Here is a 20,238-nt window from a genome sequence, read left to right as displayed (position 1 = left end):
TGATGTGGCCTCACCAGGGCAGAGCAGAGGGGGAGGATGACCTCCCTCCACCTGCTGGCCACACTTTTCCTGATGCCCCCCAGGATGCCATTGACCTTCTTGGCCACCAGGGCACATTGCTGCCTCATGGTGATCCCATTGTTCCCCAGGACTCCCAGATCCCTTTCCACAGAGCTGCTCTCCAGGAGGTCAGCCCCCAACCTGTACTGGTGCAGGGGGTTATTCCTCCCCAGATGCAGTACCCCACACTTGCCCTTGTTGAATTTCATAAGGTTTCTTTGCCCAACTCTCCAGCCTGGCCAGGTCACACTGTATGGTGGCACAGCCTTCCAGCGTGTCAGCCACCCCTCCCAGTTTTATGTCATCAGCAAACTTGCTGATGGTACACTCTATCCCTTCATCCAGATCATCGACGAATATATTGAACAGGACTGGACCCAGTACTGACCCCTGAGGGACACCACTCGTTACCAACCTCCAACCAGACTCTGCACACCACTAACCCCAACCCTCTGAGCTCTACCTGCCAGCCACTGTTCAATCCACCCCACTGTCCATTCATCTAACCCACACTTCCTAAGCTTGCCTGTGAGGATGATGTAGGAGACAGTGTCAAAAGCCTTGCCGAAGTCAAGGTAGACAACATCCACTGCCCTCCCCCTCATCCACCCATCCAGTCACACCATCGTAGAAGGCTATCAGATTAGTCAGATGTGACTTCCTCTTGGTGAATCCATGTTGACTACTTCTGATAACCTTCTTTTCCTACAGATACTTGGAGATGATGCCCGGAACAAGCTGTTCCATCATCAGGGATGGAGGTGAAGCTGACCAGCCTGTAATTTCCTGGGTCACCCTTCTTGCCCTTTTTGAAGACTGGAGTGACATTGGCTCTCCTCCAGTCCTCAGGCACCTCACCTGTTCTCCAGGACCTTTCAAAGATGATGGAGAGCAGCCCAGTAATGACTTCTCTTCCATCATCAGGGATGGAGGTGAGGCTGACCAGCCTGTAATTTCCTGGGTCACCCTTCTTGCCCTTTTTGAAGACTGGAGTGACATTGGCTCTCCTCCAGTCCTCAGGCACCTCACCTGTTCTCCAGGACCTTTCAAAGATGATGGAGAGCGGCCCAGTAATGACTTATTAGGGCATCTTCTAGTCGTGGAACTACTCCGGCTACATACAGGGAATCTGTCACTACATTTAAAAGTACTGTCAACCATATAGTTAAGGCCCACACTACTGCAGAGAGCTCCAATGTCTGAAGGGAGTCTTGCGGCTCTCCCTCTAGTACGTGCTGGCACCACTGTCCTCGATCTTGCCAGACGCATACCACACGGCGAAGCCGTTTTCCAGCATCTGTATATGCAGTGAGGCCATTAACTAAGGGTTCACGCTTAACCTTTGTCTGCGTCATCCATTGGTTCCGTTTTAGCACTTGCCACATTTTCCCTTTTGGCTGCTGCGAGTGCACACGTCCTGCATAACCTAATAACGCTTCCTGAATGGGGGTTGAATTGCGCAACCACCACTCTAGGTCTGTATCGTTTACCGGTACACTGATGTCGTCAGGTTCCTGTCCGCTAATCTCTACTATTCTTGTTCTTCCATTCCTGATCAATTCTCCTACTGCCTCCGGCCTTGTTTGAATGCTGTACCTGGGCTGCACTCTTAAGAACTCCCATTCTAGGATTTTAAACGTCTCCTGAAGCTGGTGTTTTGGCAGTGGCACAGGCTTGAACGCTGCTAACTCCCGCAGCAGAGGGAGAGATACCTTCCCCCTTCTCTTTTTGCCACTGACAAATCATTGCATATGGAGACTCGGCAGTATTACAAATTAATAGTGAGATGCAGTACGTGTGTAACCCACAATCGACATCCTCATAAAATTAATACACAATAAATATTACTGTTAAACACATACCAATCCATGAACAACATACACTACACCATCCAGTGCATGTATGTATAATAGACTTCATATTATATAATGTGTATCACATTATATCCATTATATCATACATAGATTATAGACCATAGGTTATATGTTATGCTTATTATATTATATGCACATATGCATGTACGTTTAACACCTACAACATACACTATATCTGTTATACATAATACAAAACACTAGACACATATGTCCATAACATTCTTATGTATAAGTTGTTATTTTATTTTGCTTCGTTTTGTTCCATCTTCTTAGTGCGTGCCTCTCTGTGGACATTCTTGTGCCCGCTGCAGTGGCCGGTCAGGCTGGTGGTGCTGCGGGTGCCCGCCGGTCGCTGCCTGCGCCCCCCGCGCAGATGAGTCTATGGATGGCGGTAGGGGAGGGAGGGCACAAAGGAGCCGAAGGTGCAGGTCGGCATTCTTCCCCTCCCTGCTGTGGCAGTGGCGGAGGCCACTCCTCTGGGGTCTCCTGAGGCACTCCTTCCGCATTTTGCTCAGTCGCTGGTCTCGGCTCGGGCGCGACAACTTTCACTTTTTGCGTACCCACGGCAGGTTCACCTGGGCTTCTGCTTTTTGGGGCGGGGGGACGGGTCTGCAAGTTCCCGAACTTCGGCAACGGTTCTAAACAGTGTTCCCAAGACCCCTCTCACGGCTGGCAGCCCCCAAAAATGTGCCCATGCACCGGGTCTTATTTCGGCGCTCTGTCCTCCAATTTTGGACTGCTCTGGGGCTAGCATCTCTGCTGCGGCACAAGCAACTTCCCTCTCTGCTTTCATGGCTTTCAAAGTTTTTAAGATCGTGCACCACAGCTCTCGAACGGTTTTTATCTCTTTCTCTTCTTCCCCGTTTATCGTCTTTTCCCACATTGTATCACCCAGGGATCGCCAGTCCGAGGGGGAAAACAGCAAAGCCATATCCTTAGTGTCCCCATCTCTGTCCCAGTTTAATCAATATGATTAGCTGTTCCTGCGATGCTTCCACACCTCTCTTAAAGAGTATACTCATCAGCAGTGCTGCCGCTGCTTCAAGCTCTGTGATAGCAGGTGCGGTCTTCCCTTTGTCTGGAAGGCAAGGAGCGACCTTGACCGGTGTCTGCCCTAGCTAATGGCACCAGGCAGCACGCTCTTCCAGCACGTTTCCCACTCCCCTCCTCTTGCTGCTTACCGCAGTCTCGGAGAACTCAGTCGCGCTGAAGGTGCATCCTCTGCTACCAGATGTCGGAGTGGGATTCTGTCCCGGAGTAACGACGTAGCCTCAATGTGAGTATGGTCGTTCTCCTTTATTAGGTGTTTTAGCAGAGTATATATAAGCTTGCCAGTAGCAGAGTATATAAAGGCTTACAAAAATAGCACACACAAACAATATGGTGAATATATATGTGATTCCAGAAATAGCACACATAAACAACGTGGTGATTGGTTTAACCCTCTTGCTTACACGTAACGCCCCCCAACCTGATCAGCGATGTGCTATGCCCATGGACACAGCACACGCTGATTGTTTTCCCTTCTGCAGTTTCGCTCCCAGGCCAAGTTTGTTCCCACGTTGTCCAGAATAAACTTCAAGGAGAGCAGGCGTAGGCCTCTGCGCCTGGCTAAAATCCTGGGTTGCTCATAGGAATCAAATCATGACCTCTCTCCCTCAGGAATTCCTCCACAATAGTTAATTAAGGGTAGTTGTGGAAGTGTGCCTTACTGAGCAACGTGCTGCTGCTGGCTCGGGGACTAAATATCTCCAAGTGCTTTAAGTGCTTTTTGGTTATTAGCTGGATGTCACTCTTCCAAGCGCCTCTTGCGCTCTCCACAGGGGTTTGCTGCTGCCTCCTGCGTTGAGCCGAGGGGACCGGCAGCCCTCAGGACAGGGACTTTCTCAGGCGTGGAGGTTAAACCCTGTCCGTGCTGCTTAAAAACTCCTCTGGTGTTACTGCGGCGGTCACGATGTGAAATCTGGTGGCTTAGGGGAGCCTAAGATTTGCATTCCTCGTAACTCCGGGGGATTTTGGGGAGCCTGGGTGGTACAGTCCCCTTCCTGCTCCCAGATTCCTGTCGCTGACCCTGCAGCGGGTGGTTGGAAGAGCTGATGCCCACAGTGGCTGAGGGTCGGCATGATCCCGGCATCGCCGGAGCTCTGGAGCCGAGGAATGGGAGCGTAGCCCGTTTCCATCACGGCTTGTGAGGGAAATAGTGCGGTTTGATATAGTCGCGGTGTGGAAATGGCGATTCCTCTTTACACGTGTGCTTACAGGGTGCACGCAGGTGTCTTAGGCTGACTGTTGCTTAACGACCACGAAGATTTATGAGATTGGTTAATGAGCGTTGCTTTGCTGTGCAAGTGCAAAGTGTTAATTTCATGGAGAAACCAGCTCAGATGTTCCCTTTATTTTTCTTTTCTTAAAGGCAGAATGCCTATTTTAAAGCTTTCCTTGCAGGCAGAATAACATCTGCTTTTGAGGATTGTTTCTTTACCTGCAGGGTGGAAAAATCTACAGCCTCGCTAAGGCCACAGAGGAAGAAAACTCATCAGTTTTCTAGAGAAAACTGCAGTTTGGAGGGGGGTGGAGGTCTGCCATAGCGCCTTTTAGCACCTCGTAGGGCACATTTCTTTTCCCTGGGGGCTGAGATGTAACATAGCCTTTTCATGTGGCTGGGTTTTGGTTGTATGAATTAATGGGTGTTTCAGTGAGAACCACAAGACCTAATTTCTGAGTCACCATCCCAAAAATTGTGCAGGGACGGAAGCAGGACACAGAGGTAACCAGAGTGAAATGCTGAAGGCTTTTAAGGATGGAATGAGGAATGGCCGGGCTTGTTCTGATCACACACTATGACAATAAAAGGCTACAAGTTCCCTGTGGAGGTAAAGAACCGACAATTCACATAGCCGCTCAAAGGAGGAGGGATCTTAACCACCTCTCTTATTTCAGGCTGCATCATGATAACGCCAGGGATTGATGTCCCGCTGGGGATTTTTCTCCAGTTCCCACCTTTTGCTGCTAAATGAGGGGCAGAGATTTCCCTGCTAGACATGCAGTGAGCTCTACGCAGGGAATGTGAGCATGGTTGACGGTGATTACACTGTTTTGTTCAGAGGCTCCTGCCTTCCAATGAAAGTCTGGAAAAGTGAAAAAGGATGTGCCTTTCTCCTTTGGGATTGCTATTGTAGCAGAGGGGATGGAAAGAGCCCACCGGGGTTTTGCTCCGCTCCTGGCTTTGGCTTGGAAAAAGCCCTGAACGGCTTAATCCCTGCGGGGCCGACTCTGAGCAGGGTGAGGGGCAGCTGTGCCAGGAGATCCGGAGGGTCCATCTCTACAGCTTACATTTCCAGTGAGCGATTTCACTGAAAGCAGGGAAATTCCAAGAGAATAGGGGGTGGTGTGCGATGATGAGTGCCGTGAGGCTAAAGGATGGTCTCAGCGGAATGATTTTTATCTTGAGTGGATTTTTTTTTTATATATCTTTCGGGCAGAATGGACGGGGACTTTGGGTTTTGGCCGATGAAGGATAACCCTAAAATCCACGTTGGGCCGTGAGTTCTGGCCCAACGGTCAGAATAACCGCAACCCCTTGGGAAACGGGGCTGAGGAGCAGGTGTGATGTTGGTTTGGTGCTGGGGCTCGGCCGGCCTTCATTGTTGCTGTTGTCCTTCTCCCCATGCCTCGGCCAGTTCTCCCACTGCCCCAAAGCACTGCTGAGGGTAACAGAGTGTTTTTGTTGGCCAGAGGATCCCCCCGAGCTGGCCAGAAATGGCCAGTGCTAGCCCAGGCTGGGCTTGCCACTCAGGCTGGCCTCATGATGCTGTTTGCCGGACTCCCACGTTCTACACAACATTCTGGCGCTCATTTTGGCCTGCGGTCACAGCTCTTCTGCTGCTGGCCGTCAGTCTCAGAGTAGATCTTGCCACTCGATCAGGTTTTGAGGAAGAAATACCCAATTTTCTTGCCTGATGGGGCACAAAAGGGCTCGAAGGGCAGCACGGTAATGCTGTTGGTGCCAAGACGGGGCTGTGGGAGTAGTTAGAGGGCAGTTGGTGATGCTCTGCTGAGAAAAAACTGCTGTACCTGACGCGTCCCTTCCTTTGAAGCAGGTGCGTGCTATCGTGCTGTTCCCAACTTGCCTTCCTCACCTCCTCTGTCTTATCGATTTCAGATACGTCAACGCCGGCAGCGACTTTCAGGCGGAGATCCCAGACCTGCAGGACAGATCCCGGTTGGAAGAGGAGGAAGAGGGAGCGTCGCTGGTGTGGAAGCCCTGGGGAGACATCGAAACAAACCTGGATACCTGCTCCAAGATCGTGCCGGGGGAAAGAGCCAACCTCGAGCATGCCTTGCACCGCCTGCATGATGCTCTGGTAAGAATCAGCTGTTTTTGAATTCCTACCGGTCTAGGACAGCCTTTGGTACTGGGGTGAGCTGGGAGTCGCTCCTGAGTTTTCTGTTCTGCAGGCTCAAATCTCTTTGCTAAAGGGGCAGAGTTAAGGTCTCGTGGGGTGACAGACCCCGTGTATCAATAAGAGCTTGTTTTGTCTCTTGTCAATTCTGTGACAATTGGGAGAACAGAAGTCCTCCTACTCCCAGTGCTGGGAATGAAGGAATATTCGCTAAAACCCGAGGTCTGCCCCGGAGAAACGTCCTGTCCTTGACAACTGCACCGTCCCTGGGCGCTCCTTGCTGAGCAAACGCCTCCAGCCTGACCCCGGTGAAGCCCCGAGCGGGTCTGCTTTGCTCCCTCTTCTTCGAAGAAGGGATTTCACAGTGCTGAGCTGCGGCAGAGGACTCGGTGTCTGCTGCGTCTGCACGAGGAGGCTCTGCCTGCAGCAGGGATGAGCCCAAAAGGACTCGAGCAGTGAGCAGTCTTCTCCCGGAGGTGGTGGCCATTGGGGTGCCACAGCTTGGTACTCGGAGATCTGCGCAGGTTCTGGTTTCTTAAAACACATCAGTGTGGATTGAGGAAATATTCCCATCAACTCCCATGTGGGGAGGTGACCCCGACACGCTGTTGCTGAGCATTGACTGAGCACCGTCTTCCCACAGTGGGCTGAAGAGTTGACCTTTTGGCCCCTCCTGAGGGGGAATCGAAGTCTTGTTCTCTGAACTCCCGCAGGAGGGTCTGGAGATGCTGCAGTCTGGGGCACCCCAGCGACCTGAATCCCATCCCCTGGCTGATTATCATTACGCAGGTAAACTGGAAGCAGAGCTTTTTCCTTCGCCGGGAATGCGAGCGGGTACTGCCATTCTCTTTGTTCTGATTGAAAGAAGTGATTTTTAAAAAGGTGCGAGCGACGGTCTGTGTTCTTTGGGTTGGGGAAAACAGTCTTTTTAATCTGTTCTGATGGGGTTTTGGCACAGGGTGAGTGGTCTAATCGTTTCCATGTCTCTGTTTCTTCCCAGGGGCAGACACTTGGATGCCTCTCGAGGAGCAGTTGTTTAAAGAGGCCTTTTCTGTACTCCAGAAGGATTTCCACCTGATACAGAAGAAGGTAAAGCCGTTAGACCGAGGCGGGTCTCGGGTTGTTAGCGTGGAGGGGAGTTTTAACCCAGAAAAGTCATCTTTTGAATGGTGTGTTGGAATCCTGTTCTTGGGATGCGCTTCACGCTAAAAAGACACCGGTACAAGACATAATGTGCCCTAATGTGTAATTACCACAGAATATTTCATCTCTCTGGTGCAAAATACCAGAAATACTAAAAGAATACTGACACGTTCCGCGGACCACCGGTGTGAAACGTACAATTCTGCCCTCCCATGGCTTCTTTACAGCCCTTTCAGAAGAAGGAGGCTCATTTTCTGCCTGATCTCTCCCATTCGTTGTGCTGTGAGAACCAGAGACAAGGGGGGACAGACAAACAGCGCTTGATAGATTTGTTGTGGGTCTGTACCCTAAATGTTTTACTGCAGTCTTTCCCTCATCAATCGCTTCTGTTTTTCTCCCAACAGATTCAGACGAAGACCGTGTCCCAGTGTGTAGAATACTACTACACCTGGAAAAAACGTGTCAGATTTGCAAATGGTCAAGCTGAATGGACAGAAGAAAAGCTGAAGGGAAACAAGGAGGAGGTGGAAGAAGCTGAAGAGAAGGTAGAAAAACTGCCGGGGGTTGGTGCGAGATGTCGCTCCTCGATGAAGCTATCGTCTCGGGATCTTGGAAATAATCCCCTTTGCGTTAAACTTGCTGATGATGATTTTCAGGGATGTTCCGTAACATCCCAATGCTTCATAAAAGGAATTGCTTGTCACACGGCCGTGCACAGGGGTTGCCAAAACGTTCCTTCCCAGGAAACAGGAATTAGGTTCACAGAATTTTTTTTTTTTTCTAGTGGTAGAAATTGGGTAACCACATCACTTCAGTGCTCAGTACTTCTACACTTTAAACCCATTGTACGGACTTCTGTGGAGGAAAGTGCTGTTCCACTGAGGACAGTAGGAATTATACGGTTTTTCTTTCAAGGTCTGTCTTTGCACCCCCTCCTCCCTGTTGAATTTCAGTGGTTTTTTAACTGTTTAGTGTTCAGAGGAGTTCAGCAGGGGAGGCTGGCACTGACAGAATGTGTTACACCCAGCACAAAAATAAATCCCTCACTGCCGTGGCCATTTGGGGATGTTTCCAGCTAGTTGTTCACTTTAGCTCTCCCCCTTGCTGAGGAGAAGGAGAAATAACTAAAGGCTGTCTGCTTTACAGGCTGCTTGCAGCCCCAAGAAGAGGCGCTGGCTCAGGCCAAAGGAAAACACCAAGAAAAAGCAGAGGAGTTGTGAAAAGACGCCCCGCAGCACGGGCAGTCCCTCCCGCTGTCCCCATGACTCTCCGTGCTGGGGTGGAGGCGCCGGCGATGTGGCTGCTTCCCTGCAGAGAGTGTGGAAGGTTAGCTGGTCGTTTTTCTTCTTGAAATCTGCTGCTTTGGGCTCAAACCGATGGAAACTTTCAAAGGTGCCCAGGGGGAGCGGAGCTAAGGGCAGCTGGAGGGTTCCCCCTGCCCCGCAGCCTTCTGTTCGACTTTTAACCCAAACCTCTGTGTTTTCTGACATGGGGAGACCCTCCCGCCGAGTCGCGAGGTTCGGACCAGACCCCCTTTGCTTTCTCACCTCCTCTGGGAGAGGAGTCTCGGTGTGGCTGTATCCAGCCTTAGCCTCCAACTGGGAAGGAGAGTCCGGAGCCCCGTCTCTGCCCCAGAGTGGCTTTGTTCCAGCTGAGCTGGGTATCTCCGAAGAGAGAGCCCTCTCGCTTGTCTTCCAGTGCCTTAGAAGGTCTATTCCCTGAGGTGTTCAGGCACCTATGTATTCTGCATGCACCGACTTTTTGTCCCAGCGATTTGTTTAATAGCTGCTTTTCCTCTGCGCTGATTGGAGCGACAATGCAGTGGGGATTGTTTCTACTCGTGCAGTTTCATCCTCCTCCCATCCAATCCGCACTAGGGTCTCCTCTGTCTCCTGCTGACTTCAGCTGGAACGCTTTCTCACTCTCTTTGAAGGCCCTTTCCTCGAATTACAGGCTTGCTCCGCTTCATCCGGTTGTGCAAGAATCCCAGCGTTTCTTTATTTTCACTAAGAAGAGGTTCCACTAAAGTTCCTTTTGTGCGGTTTGCAGCCTGAGGGCTTTCATGCTGCAGTAACTCGTGCCAAGCAACATCACTCATTCCCAGCAAAGCTGCTCAAGTTTCAATCCACCTTAATTTTAAGCAATCACACTGTTAATTCTCCTATTTTAATCCCCAGCAATCTCTCTTGTTTAACCAGCAAGTCCCTCCCAGCCAGGGGTACTGGCAGAAACTGTGTAGGACCATGCAGCAAAACACAGCAGAAACTCACAAAATAAAACTAATGAAACGTGGTCTAAGAAACTAAAAAAAGAAATTAAAAATTCCCGTTTCTTTTCTCCCTTCCAGGGTGTTTGGGAAGGTCAATGGGAGGAACGCTCACATGAAATGCCATCGTCTGTGGGACGGTTGGAAGGCCCCAGCAGCGTTTTTAAAGGGAGGCGAAGCCGAGAGAAACCCAGATGGTGACCTCCTCCAGCTGGCAACTGGGCAACTGTCATCTCAGACCGCCAACAAGGTCAATTTACTCTGTTTAGAAAACCCCAACGACCTCTAGCAGGGGGCAGCGCCTGAGCTCTGCAGAGGATCCACCACCACGAGGTCGCCCCCACTCCAGAAAGACCCAGGAGAAGCAAACAGCAGAGAAATAGTTATCGTATTTAATGGCGTTTCCCCCTTAGGTGATAGTCCCGTGTATGTTTTAGGTCTTCGTTAGCCATCTTTTAGGTCTTCGTTTTAGGCTTTAGTGTTCTTCTGGTAGGAGTGAGGTTTGGTTTTCCTCTGATAGGAGTAAGGTTTGGTTTTCAGGAATCATGAAATTTTCAGAGTTGGAAGGGACCTCTAGAGATCATCTAGTCCAGCTCCCCAGCTAAAGCAAGATTGCCTAGAGCACATGACTCAGGACTGCATCCAGGCGGGTCTTGAAGATCTCCAGAGAAGGGGACTCCACAACCTCCCTGGGCAGCCTGTTCCAGTGCTCGATCACCCTAACCTTAAAGAAGGTTTTTTCTTGTATTTGAATAGAACTTCCAACTTGTGCCCGTTGCCCTGTCACTGGGAACCACTGAAAAGAGTCTGGCTCCATCCTCCTTCAACCCACCCTTTAGATACTTAGAAGCACTCTCTTTGCAAACTCATCACCAGGGGAGCTGGAAAAATATTTATAAAATCTATAGCTACTTAGAGTCCAGATGATAAAAAGCACAACACAGGTCCCATGACAGAAACTGCAATGGGAAGAGGTCTTGGTTTGATTAGGTTGCTGGATAACAGCTTCAAGTTAAGGGATTTCTTGAGCTACCGCAACCATTTGCTGATTGTCCTCCTCTTCCTTCCCCCTTGCTCTTCTCCTCACAAATCAATGGCAAAGGACACAAAGGGACAGACTTCCTTCATTGCATCCAAATGCCCTAGTGCCTTACATGAACACATTTTAAGGAAAAGAGCAACAGAAGTGACTGACAACATGGAAGAAGAATGGGCAATAAACCATTAAAAAAAAACCCAGACAATTAAACGACACCAGAAAATGCAATTGAAATGCCTCCTCTCTTCTTTGGCACTTGGGAAACTTCATCTGGACTCTTCTGTCCCCCTCCTGGTTTCCACAGCCCAAGAAAAGACTTGCTGTGGGCCCAGCCCAAAGCCTTTGGGATGGTGAGGGGCACACAAGAGGCAGGCAGAGGGAGCTGCCTCTGGTCTGCATCAAGAAGAGGAGGCTCATGGTGGACCCAACTGGTGACTACAGCTGAACAGAAGAAATCCCAGCTAGATAAAAAGGAAAAGATTGTCACCATGAGGCTCCTCAAACACAGCACAAGGGCCCAGAGGGGTTGTGAAGCCTGTCCTTGAGGGTACCCAAACATGACTGAACTAAGTCCCAAGCAACGGGATCCAGCTGGGGCTGCTCTGAGCAGAAGCTTGGACTGAAGACCTCCAAGCGTCTCTACCAACCTCTATGCTTCTGTGGTTCTTCGAAGGTGAGCTGTCCTGCCTTCCCCAGATGGGCAGCGACAGCCACAACCTTGTGGAAGGCAGCCTGTTGCTCTACCACCCAGACACCTACTTCAGATGAAGAGCCACTATCAAGCACGGGGGGCTTTGCCACTTGCAGGGTACTGGGTCGGTGGGAGGGCACTGAGGACCCCCAGCCCTCCTGGGACACTGTTGCCACCATGTTGTTGAGACCCCAGCCACGGGATGAGGAGAGAGCTGGAGCCCAGGGCTCATGAGGGGAGCTGGAAGGTGGTCCCTATGCCCAAGGGGTGGCCTTTCTCTCGGGCAAGCAACATGGCGGGCAGGAGCGAGCCCCAGGAAAGAGGCTTTTGGCCCCCTCGACCCTCCTCCTCTTCCCACATTTGGGCACGTTTCAGGCCACAGCCCCCCCACGCCCAAACATACCATAGTTGGCCACCCGCATCAGCCACAGTCCCAATCAACATCACAATGGCTTCCTGATGTCATCAGCCACCTCACACTGCCTGTTCTTGGGGACCTATAAAAGCAGGGGTCCCTGCAGCTGGCCCACAGTTTGCCGAGCTTCCAGGCCCTCGGATGCCAAGCATGCTTGGAAGGAAGAGGAGCTGGAGCAGCGAGGCGCATGGCTGCCCACCTTTGTGTGGAACGCCGCAGAGCCACTCCCCGCAACCGCAGAGGAGGCAGGCTCATCCCAGGAGGAGGAAGCTCAATGAGCAGAGGCGGCACACCACTCCTGATGGCACAAGCGCGGATGACCTCGATATTATAATCAGAGGCATGGAGCGCTTGACCGTAAGCTCACCAGGAGATCACACAAGCGCGGCTGACCTCGATATTATAATCAGAGGCATGGAGCGCCTGACCATAAGCTCACCAGGAGATGACACAAGCGTGGCTGACCTCGATATTATAATCAGAGGCATGGAGCGCCTGACCATAAGCTCACCAGGAGATGGCGTGGAGCCCAAGCGCATCTGCCTGCCACGGAACAGCCAGGGCAGTGAGGCAGATGGCTGTCCACTTTGGCCACAGAGCCACTCCCTGCAACCAGGGAGGAGGAAGGCACCTGCCAGGAGGAGAAAGCGCAAGCAGCGGAGGAGGAATGTCACTCCTCATGGCACAGGTGCGAGTGACCTCGCTTCCGCGATCAACGGCACACAGCGCATGGCTGTAAGCCCACGAGAGAACGGCGTGGAGCCCAAGCGCATCTGCCTGCCAGGGAGCAGCCGGCGCAGGGAGGCGGATAGGTGCTCAGCTTGGCATGGGATGCCACAGAGCCGCTTCCGGCAACCATGGAGGAGGAAGGCGCCTCCCAGGAGGAGGAAGCGCAATCGGAGGAGGAGGAGGAGGAGGAGGAGCAACATCATCACCCCCCATGGCATAATTGTGACCTCCCTTGCTTCTGCAATCAAAAGCATGCAATCAACAGCATGCAATGAACTGCAAATTTTATGTCTTTAACTTATTAAATTGGGTTTGTGAATGTAAAAGTTCTGGGACTGCTCTTGCTGTTTGTGCCGTAACTAATTTAAGCAATTAAAACTCGTTCTACTGGGTTGGTGGTGGTGTTATGGTTGGAGAGACCCATAATAATTTATTGTCATTTAGGCAATCATTCTATCACCTGATGAGCCCTCCCCACCCGGGAAAGGGAATCGGGTAAAACAAGGAAACCCGGGAGCTGAAGTATAAACACATTTAGTAGAGTTAGATTAGGTAATTAACATTAACAGCACATTCTCCTTTTGCTCCTCATCACTTGTACGTAAAAAAACCTGAAATTCAAAGAAGCGGCGGTGTGTTCACACCTCCTCCCTAAGCCCGCTCCTTGCTGCTGGTACTGCCAAAGCGATGCCAAGAGGCAGGAGTTTGGGGAAAATACCCAGCACGGTATTGAAATACAGGTCCAAAACCCCCGTAGGTGGATTTAAACCACCGCTGCCCCACAGAAGGGCTCCACGTGCGGATTCCTGCTGCAAGTCTTGCTGCTGTTCCACACCGCTTCCAAAACCTCAAACTTCTGATGCATAAACATAATCTGGTCCAGATTCTCCGGCACCAGGACAGCGCGCCGATGCTCCAGGGAACTTTCCCCGGCAGCGAAGGCCTGGTCTGTCAGGAGGACGGTGGATGGGGATGGCAAGGTACTGCTGGCTCAGCCACCCCGCGGCTGGGAAGCGATGCTCGTTGCTCTGCCACCAGTGCAGCGGCTGGTGCTGCGCTTGCAGAGGGGCTCCAGGATGTAGTTTTCCAGTTGCTGGTGGATCTCGGGGTTCTCTCCATGGCGTCCTTCCCCAAAAGGATGTCGTAGCTGCTCTGAGACGGGGAGCTGGCGCATGGGTCCTTGCGAGCAGGCAGTTGGCTGCGCCCGCGGCTTTGGAATCCGAGTTTGGCACCCCAAACTGGGTGGCAGATGCGGACTGGCGGTTGCAAACTCGCAACAGCATGGTTCACACTGGCTGGTGCAGCTCACTTCTCAGGCTGGGGCTGAGAAACCGCATCTCCTGGAAGCGCTGCCTGAAACAGCGGCTGCTTCAGGTCTGGGGGTCCCCTGATGTGCTGTGGGTCCCTTTATGGTTTCCTGGTTTGTGCTGGACGGGCCCTTGAGGACACTGCGTGTCCGCTGCGGTGTCCTGGTGCTGTAGTAAAATCCCCAACATGGGTTCAATTACAGCATGTCTGCCTTTACCAAAGACAGCAAACTCTCCTTTGGAGCAGGGAATTTGAACCCTCGCTTTGAATTGGACCTTTGAAACCATCTTCATGAATGGAACTGGAAGATTAAGATTTAATTTGAAAAAGGAAAGGGGATTTGGATTAGGGAAATGGAAGGTTCTGGGGAATGATTCTGAAAATTGGTGTTGGCATATTAACGAGACCCAGCAACCTGTATTGGTTAAGCAAACAGGACCATGTGATCGATTCCCTCGGGGAATGCAGTTCCCTTCAGTGTGGAAGACTGCGGAACACGGAGAATGGCATTACGTGCAATCTACTCCTTGGTGTATGGATTGGACAGGGAATCAGTCAAAAGAGAAGATAGGAAAAATTAATTTGCCTCCTGCTTGGATGGCAGAAATCTACGAGAGGGAATAGAAGTCGGATGGTTGAACGAGATCTTGCTTGGATTTGAGTTTGCCCGGACCGGATGGCTGCAAAGCCTATTGCAAAACCCAATCATTTTTGTGATCGTAGTGATTTCTGTTTGTGTTTTGTTTAGATGTCTTAAGAGTATAGTTATCAAGCAATTATCTCAACCTTATGTATTAGTGATATGGGATAGGAAATGAGGCTCACTGAAGTACAGAAAGACTTGGCTAAGTCTCAAAGGGAGGGAATTGTAGTAAAATCGACATAAACCAGGAAAATTAAATGTAAAATGTAATTGAAGCAACAAAGGAAACCTGCTGCTGCTCAAGCCCTAGATACTGCCCCAACTCTATTTATTTACCTAATCTCAAAATAGAGAAATAATTAGTAGACACGATTTCTCTATGATTCAGTTAAGGAACTACCCAGCAGACAGTGTAGCACTGTTGATAAGCAGGGCATTCCTATCAAGAGAGCGACGAAATGTAGGCCTGGTCAGCAAACCCAGAAACACGCTTGGAACTGCCAAGATCAGAGAAAAAGCAGGTAAAAGGCAGTTCCGGCCGGGGGGAGATGGTGACCACCAACTCATTGACCACCTCCCCAAACAAAACCACTTATTGAAAACATAAGAGTGGAAAAAGAAGACAGAGTCTGCGCATTCATTTACGTGGGAAGCAAAGAAAACTTGACCAATCATTAGAGGGAATGACAGTGAATATGTATTAATTGTTTGAATATGTAATAATCAATGTGTAAAAGTGGAGATTTTTGGAACTAAGGTGTGAGCGCTCCCGTTTTGGGACAAGCACCCATTTCTGCGATTAATGGCATAAACTTAGAAATACCTCTGCTCTGTGTGTTTTACTGACTTGCCCAGCAGGTAAAGAACACAGATTTGGGAGGACAGTGGGGTGTGCGTAAGGGGTCCTGGGCGGCGCTTATGGGGTCCTGGGGGGGACTCCTGCAGGCCAGAGGGAGTCTGGGGCAGCCCTTCAAGGATCTGGGGGTCCCCTCTGGTGCCTCTGGGGAGGGTTTTGTGGCTGGAGAGGGCCCAGCTGGTTTCAAGAGGTGCTTCCTCCCTTTCTCCAGCCCACCCAGCTCCCCTGACACCACCCTGCCCCCCAGGCTGGTGGGTGCCAGCAGTGCCAGCCTGTCCCACTGGGTCGGGCACTGAGGGGGGCACAGCCCCAGCCGCGGGACGGGAGGAGGAACCACAGCACCAGGGATCAAACGTTGGTCTCTATTTCTTTAACATTTCCCATGGGGAGCACCCCAGGGTTCCGCAGCTGCACCACAGATGGTGCCAGGAGGGACTGCAACGCCCCCCCCGTGGAAAGATTAATAAAAATGATCAATAATACAGCATTGGTCACACGTTAAGGAAAGGGATACAATCAAAAGGCTTCTGTGTGAGCCGACTCGGGCAGGACGCAGGAACGACCACAAGACCACGGATGAAAGACAAAGAACAAATGTGATCTCAATACCTCGCGAATCGGGGAGTCTCCACAGCAACGCCCGGGCAGAGGGACACAAGCAGGGGATGCAGGTGCCACAGGGCGGGAGAACGTCCTTGTTAGCAGCAACGTGAGCTCCAATTCGCTGTTCTCTACTGCTTTTCAAGGGTTCAAGCAGGCATAGCTTTCCAGTGCGCTTTGATCTTCTTCAACACCAAAGCAGTGATCTCCTGTATGCCAGATAAGGTGTCCCTGAGCCCATCCCAGGCTCACGGTATCTAAGTGCGGATATTCCACTTGAGAGCACACATGGGGCTGAACAACAATTAGTGTGACACATGTGTTGTCCAGCACCCCAGCTGCGCGGCGCTTGAGCAGTCCTCCTCACCAATCTTCTGTTACTTTCCCACATTCCACCCCCTCGCTCAAGAGACCGCTTCTGCTGGGGCTGACAAAGTTGGAAATGTTCATTCAAACTTGTGGGGTGTAATACAGAGTAATTTACAGAGGCATGAAATAAACACACATAGAAAAAGGAATAAAATAGCCAAAAAGAAGGCTACATATGAAGACAACTCTTAAAAACTAAACTAATTCAGAACTTGAGTATCATTTTTGTAGGAGTGCAGAGGCTTCCTAGTATTGCCAGTTAGCGAAACTGGAAAGCCACTGTTACGAGAGACTTTCAGACAGTTCTGAAATGATTTTTGCCAGTCAGTGTAAAGCAGCTTCCTTGAATGGAATACCTCGTTGGTCAGTTTTGGGTCACCTGTCCTGTCCGCTCCTCCCCACAGGTGCGACACCTCTATGCTTTTCTGCTTAGAATCATAGAATCACAGAATTGTCTAGGTTGGAAGAGACCCTTGGGATCATCGAGTCCAACCATCTACCCTACTCTACAAAGTTCTCCCCTACACCATATCCCCCAACACCACATCTAAACGTCTCTTAAACACATCCAGGGATGGTGACTCAACCACCTCCCTGGGCAGTCTATTCCAATGCCCGACCACTCTTGCTGTGAAAAATTCTTTCCTAATGTTCACTCTAACTCTACCCTGTTGGAGCTTGAAGCCATTCCCTCTTGTTCTGTCATTAATTACCTGTGAGAAGAGACCAGCACCAACCTCTCTACAGTGCCCTTTCAAATAGTTGTAGAGAGTGATGAGGTCTCCCCTCAACCTCCTCCTCCTCAAACTAAACAGTCCCAGCTCCTTCAACCGCTCTTCGTATGATTTGTTTGCTAGGCCCTTCACCAGCTTCGTTGCCCTCCTCTGCACTCCCTCCAGCACCTCGATATCTCTCTTGTATTGAGGTGCCCAAAACTGGACACAATACTCGAGGTAACCTCCCTGGTATCGAGGTTAGACTGACAGGTCTGTAGTTACCTGGATCCTCCTTTTTGCCTTTCCTATAGATGGGTGTTACATTTGCCACCCTCCGGTCCATTGGGACCTCCCCAATTAGCCATGACTTCCTGTAAATCATGGAAAGCGGTTTGGCGAGCACGTCTGCCAACTCTTTCAGCACTCTTGGGTGTAGCCCATCCAGTCCCATAGACTTGTGTGCATCGAAGTTACGAGAGAGGGCACCAAAGCCCTCTGGGGTGCATCGGCCCCTCCAGCGTGCTCCAACACTCCTCTCCGCTGCGTGTGGCTGCTGCGGCAGGAGTAGGATGGGCTTTACGGCACTGCTTTTGCCTGGGACGGAGTTAGTTTGCTCCACAGCAGCCCAAATGGTGCCCTGTTTTGGATCCGTGACCAAAACAGTCCTGATAACACAACGCAGTTTTAGCTGTCGATGAACAGGGCTTGCACAGCAGCAAGGCCTTCTCTGCCTCTCATGCTGACCCACCAGTAACTAGCCTGGGGGTGGGCAAGAAGCTGGGAGAGGACACAGACGGGACAGCTGACCCCAACTGACCAAAAGGATATCCCACGCCATAGAACATCGTGCTCAGCAATAAAATTTGGGGAAAGATAGAGCAAGGTGTTGGGGGAAGGTCTGTTGAAGGCTATCGCATTTGTCCTTCCAAGTGACTGTTATGCGTGATGGAGCCCTGAACATAATGAGTAGCAAAAGGTGCAGTTGCTCTAAATTTTGGCATCTGTTGTCATCTCAGTTGGACAAAGGAATTTCCCAACAACCTCCAAGGAGATGACCCCAGATGTTGCCCGATCTCTCACAGTTGCTCCCTTAGAGCTTGCGGTTACCTGCACGTACCCTGGACCAACTCAGTACCTCCCATGTCACCAGGTGTTTGTGTCTCAGCAGCTCACCACTGCCCTCCACCTCCAGTCATTAGCAGCAGAGCCCAGACAAGGAGCTCCCATGAGGGCAGCTGTATTGTGCACATCTGAGCTGAGGCAAGAGGAATCCCACCTCCTTTGATGTATATGTAGTGTGCATGGGAGGGAACCGAGTTCCCTCCTGTCCCCAGGACTGAAAACACCAGAGGAGGTGCCTCAATTGACTCAGCTGAATCCCTTCCCTTCTCAGGGGTAAAGGAGATCCCTCCCTGGCACTGTCCAAGTGTCCTGCCTAACGATGGGACACGTTGCAAGGCAATTCTCATGCCCAGCTGCTTTCCTGGAAGGAGAAATGACACTGCTGGAAAGAAGCCTTTGGCCCCGGCTGAGGAAGCGAACAGCAGTGATTCCTTCTGCAAAAGGAGCAAGGAGACAATTCTGAGAGAATGAGGTAACTTCAGAAGGCGGCCACCCAGCAACCCAGAAAACCAATAAGAAATCAAGAGACCACCAACCCAGAATGAAGCGATTGCACTTGGGCATTGGGTGATGGGCGGTATTTTCTGGGGAATCTGTCTGTAAGGGTATAATTGGGGTGCGCAATCTGCAGTAGGGGTCCCTCCCTGGAGGCAACAGCTCGAACTGCTCTGTGTGTCGGGTAAATAAACCACTGAGTTACTCAGCGAACTGGCGACTCGTCTTCTGCGGGGGGCAACCTGGGGCTGAGCCCTGTTGGGGTGGCACACACATAATTCCTACCACAGTCTCGCTGGCGGCTGCGTGATTCCTGAAACAACAAGCCAGAGGCTTCTCCTGCCCTAACACCTACTCAAACACAGATGACATTACAAGCAGCTGCGCAAGCCAGGTCCTGCTCCTGCCCTCAGGCAGGCACCTCTTCAGGCACATGGGACAGCACAAGCACATGAACAAGCCAGGTGTGACCTTCTACACTATCACCTACTCACCCAGCTGTGGCAGCACAAGCAGCTGCACAAGCCAGGGCCTTCTCCTGCCTTAAATCCTGCTCAGCGACCAGTGACCTTAGAAGCACAGGAGAAGGCCATCCCCGTGTTTCGAAAAACGAGCAGACGGGGAAGAAGACCAGCCTGGCTAAATAGAGAGCTTTGGCTGGACCTCAGGAAAAAAAGGAAAGTTTACATTCTCTGGAAAAGGGGGTTGGCAACTTATGAGGACTATCAAGATATAACAAAGCTATGTAGGGAGAAAATTAGAAGGGCCAAAGCTCAATCAGAAATCAGCTTGGCCACTGCAGTTAAAGACAATAAGAAGAGATTCTTTGAGTATATCAATAGAAAAAGGAAGACTAGGGAAAATGTAGGCCCACTGGCGAATGAGACAGGTGCCCTAGTGGTGGAAGACACAGAGAAGGCAGAGTTCCTGAATGCTGCCTTTTCTTCGGTCTTCACTGCTAAAGCTGTCCCTCACAAATCCCATACTCTGAAGGCAAAGGAGAAGGTCTGGAGAGAGGAAGATTTTCCCTCAGTTGAGGAGGACCGGGTCAGAGACCACTTGGCCAAGCTGGACATTCATAAGTGCATGGGCCCTGACGAGATGCACCCGCGAGTGCTGAGAGAGCTGGCAGATGTTATTGCTAGACCACTCTCCATCGTCTTTGAAAGGTCATGGAGAACAGGAGAGGTGCCTGAGGACTGGAGGAAGGCTGACATCACTCCGATCTTCAAAAAAGGCAAGAAGGAGGACCCAGGGAACTACAGACCAGTTAGTCTCACCTGTCCCTGGGAAAGTAATGGAGCGACTCATTCTGGATGTCATCTCCAAACACGTTGAGGAACAGCAAGTTATTGGAAGTGGTCAACATGGATTTACCAAGGGTAAATCATGCTTGGCCAATCTGATAGCTTTCTATGATGTTATAACTGGCTGGCTGGATGAGGGGAGAGTCGTAGATGTCATCTACCTTGACTTTAGCAAGGCTTTTGACACTGTCTCCCACAACAT

The 20,238-nt window shown here is 50.9% G+C and overlaps 1 protein-coding gene across 1 annotated transcript in view; it reads right to left on the bottom strand.

Moving 5' to 3' along the window:
- Positions 1-1,285: 1,285 nt before the first annotated feature.
- Positions 1,286-20,238, bottom strand: part of LOC309684549 (electroneutral sodium bicarbonate exchanger 1-like) — a gene marked incomplete at both ends in the record, with an annotated part of 52,527 nt that continues 33,574 nt past the window's right edge. Inside the window, one exon of the mRNA XM_082500446.1 lies at positions 1,286-1,357. Within this exon, the coding sequence (XP_082356572.1) occupies positions 1,286-1,357 (72 nt within the window). The remainder of the gene's footprint in view (positions 1,358-20,238) is intronic.

Source organism: Vanellus vanellus (assembly GCF_965231255.1).
Source record: "Vanellus vanellus genome assembly, contig: HAP1_SCAFFOLD_34, whole genome shotgun sequence".
Classification (NCBI taxonomy): domain Eukaryota; kingdom Metazoa; phylum Chordata; class Aves; order Charadriiformes; family Charadriidae; genus Vanellus; species Vanellus vanellus.
Note: the sequence above shows the minus strand (reverse complement) of the source record. Positions and strands in the feature narration are given on the sequence as shown.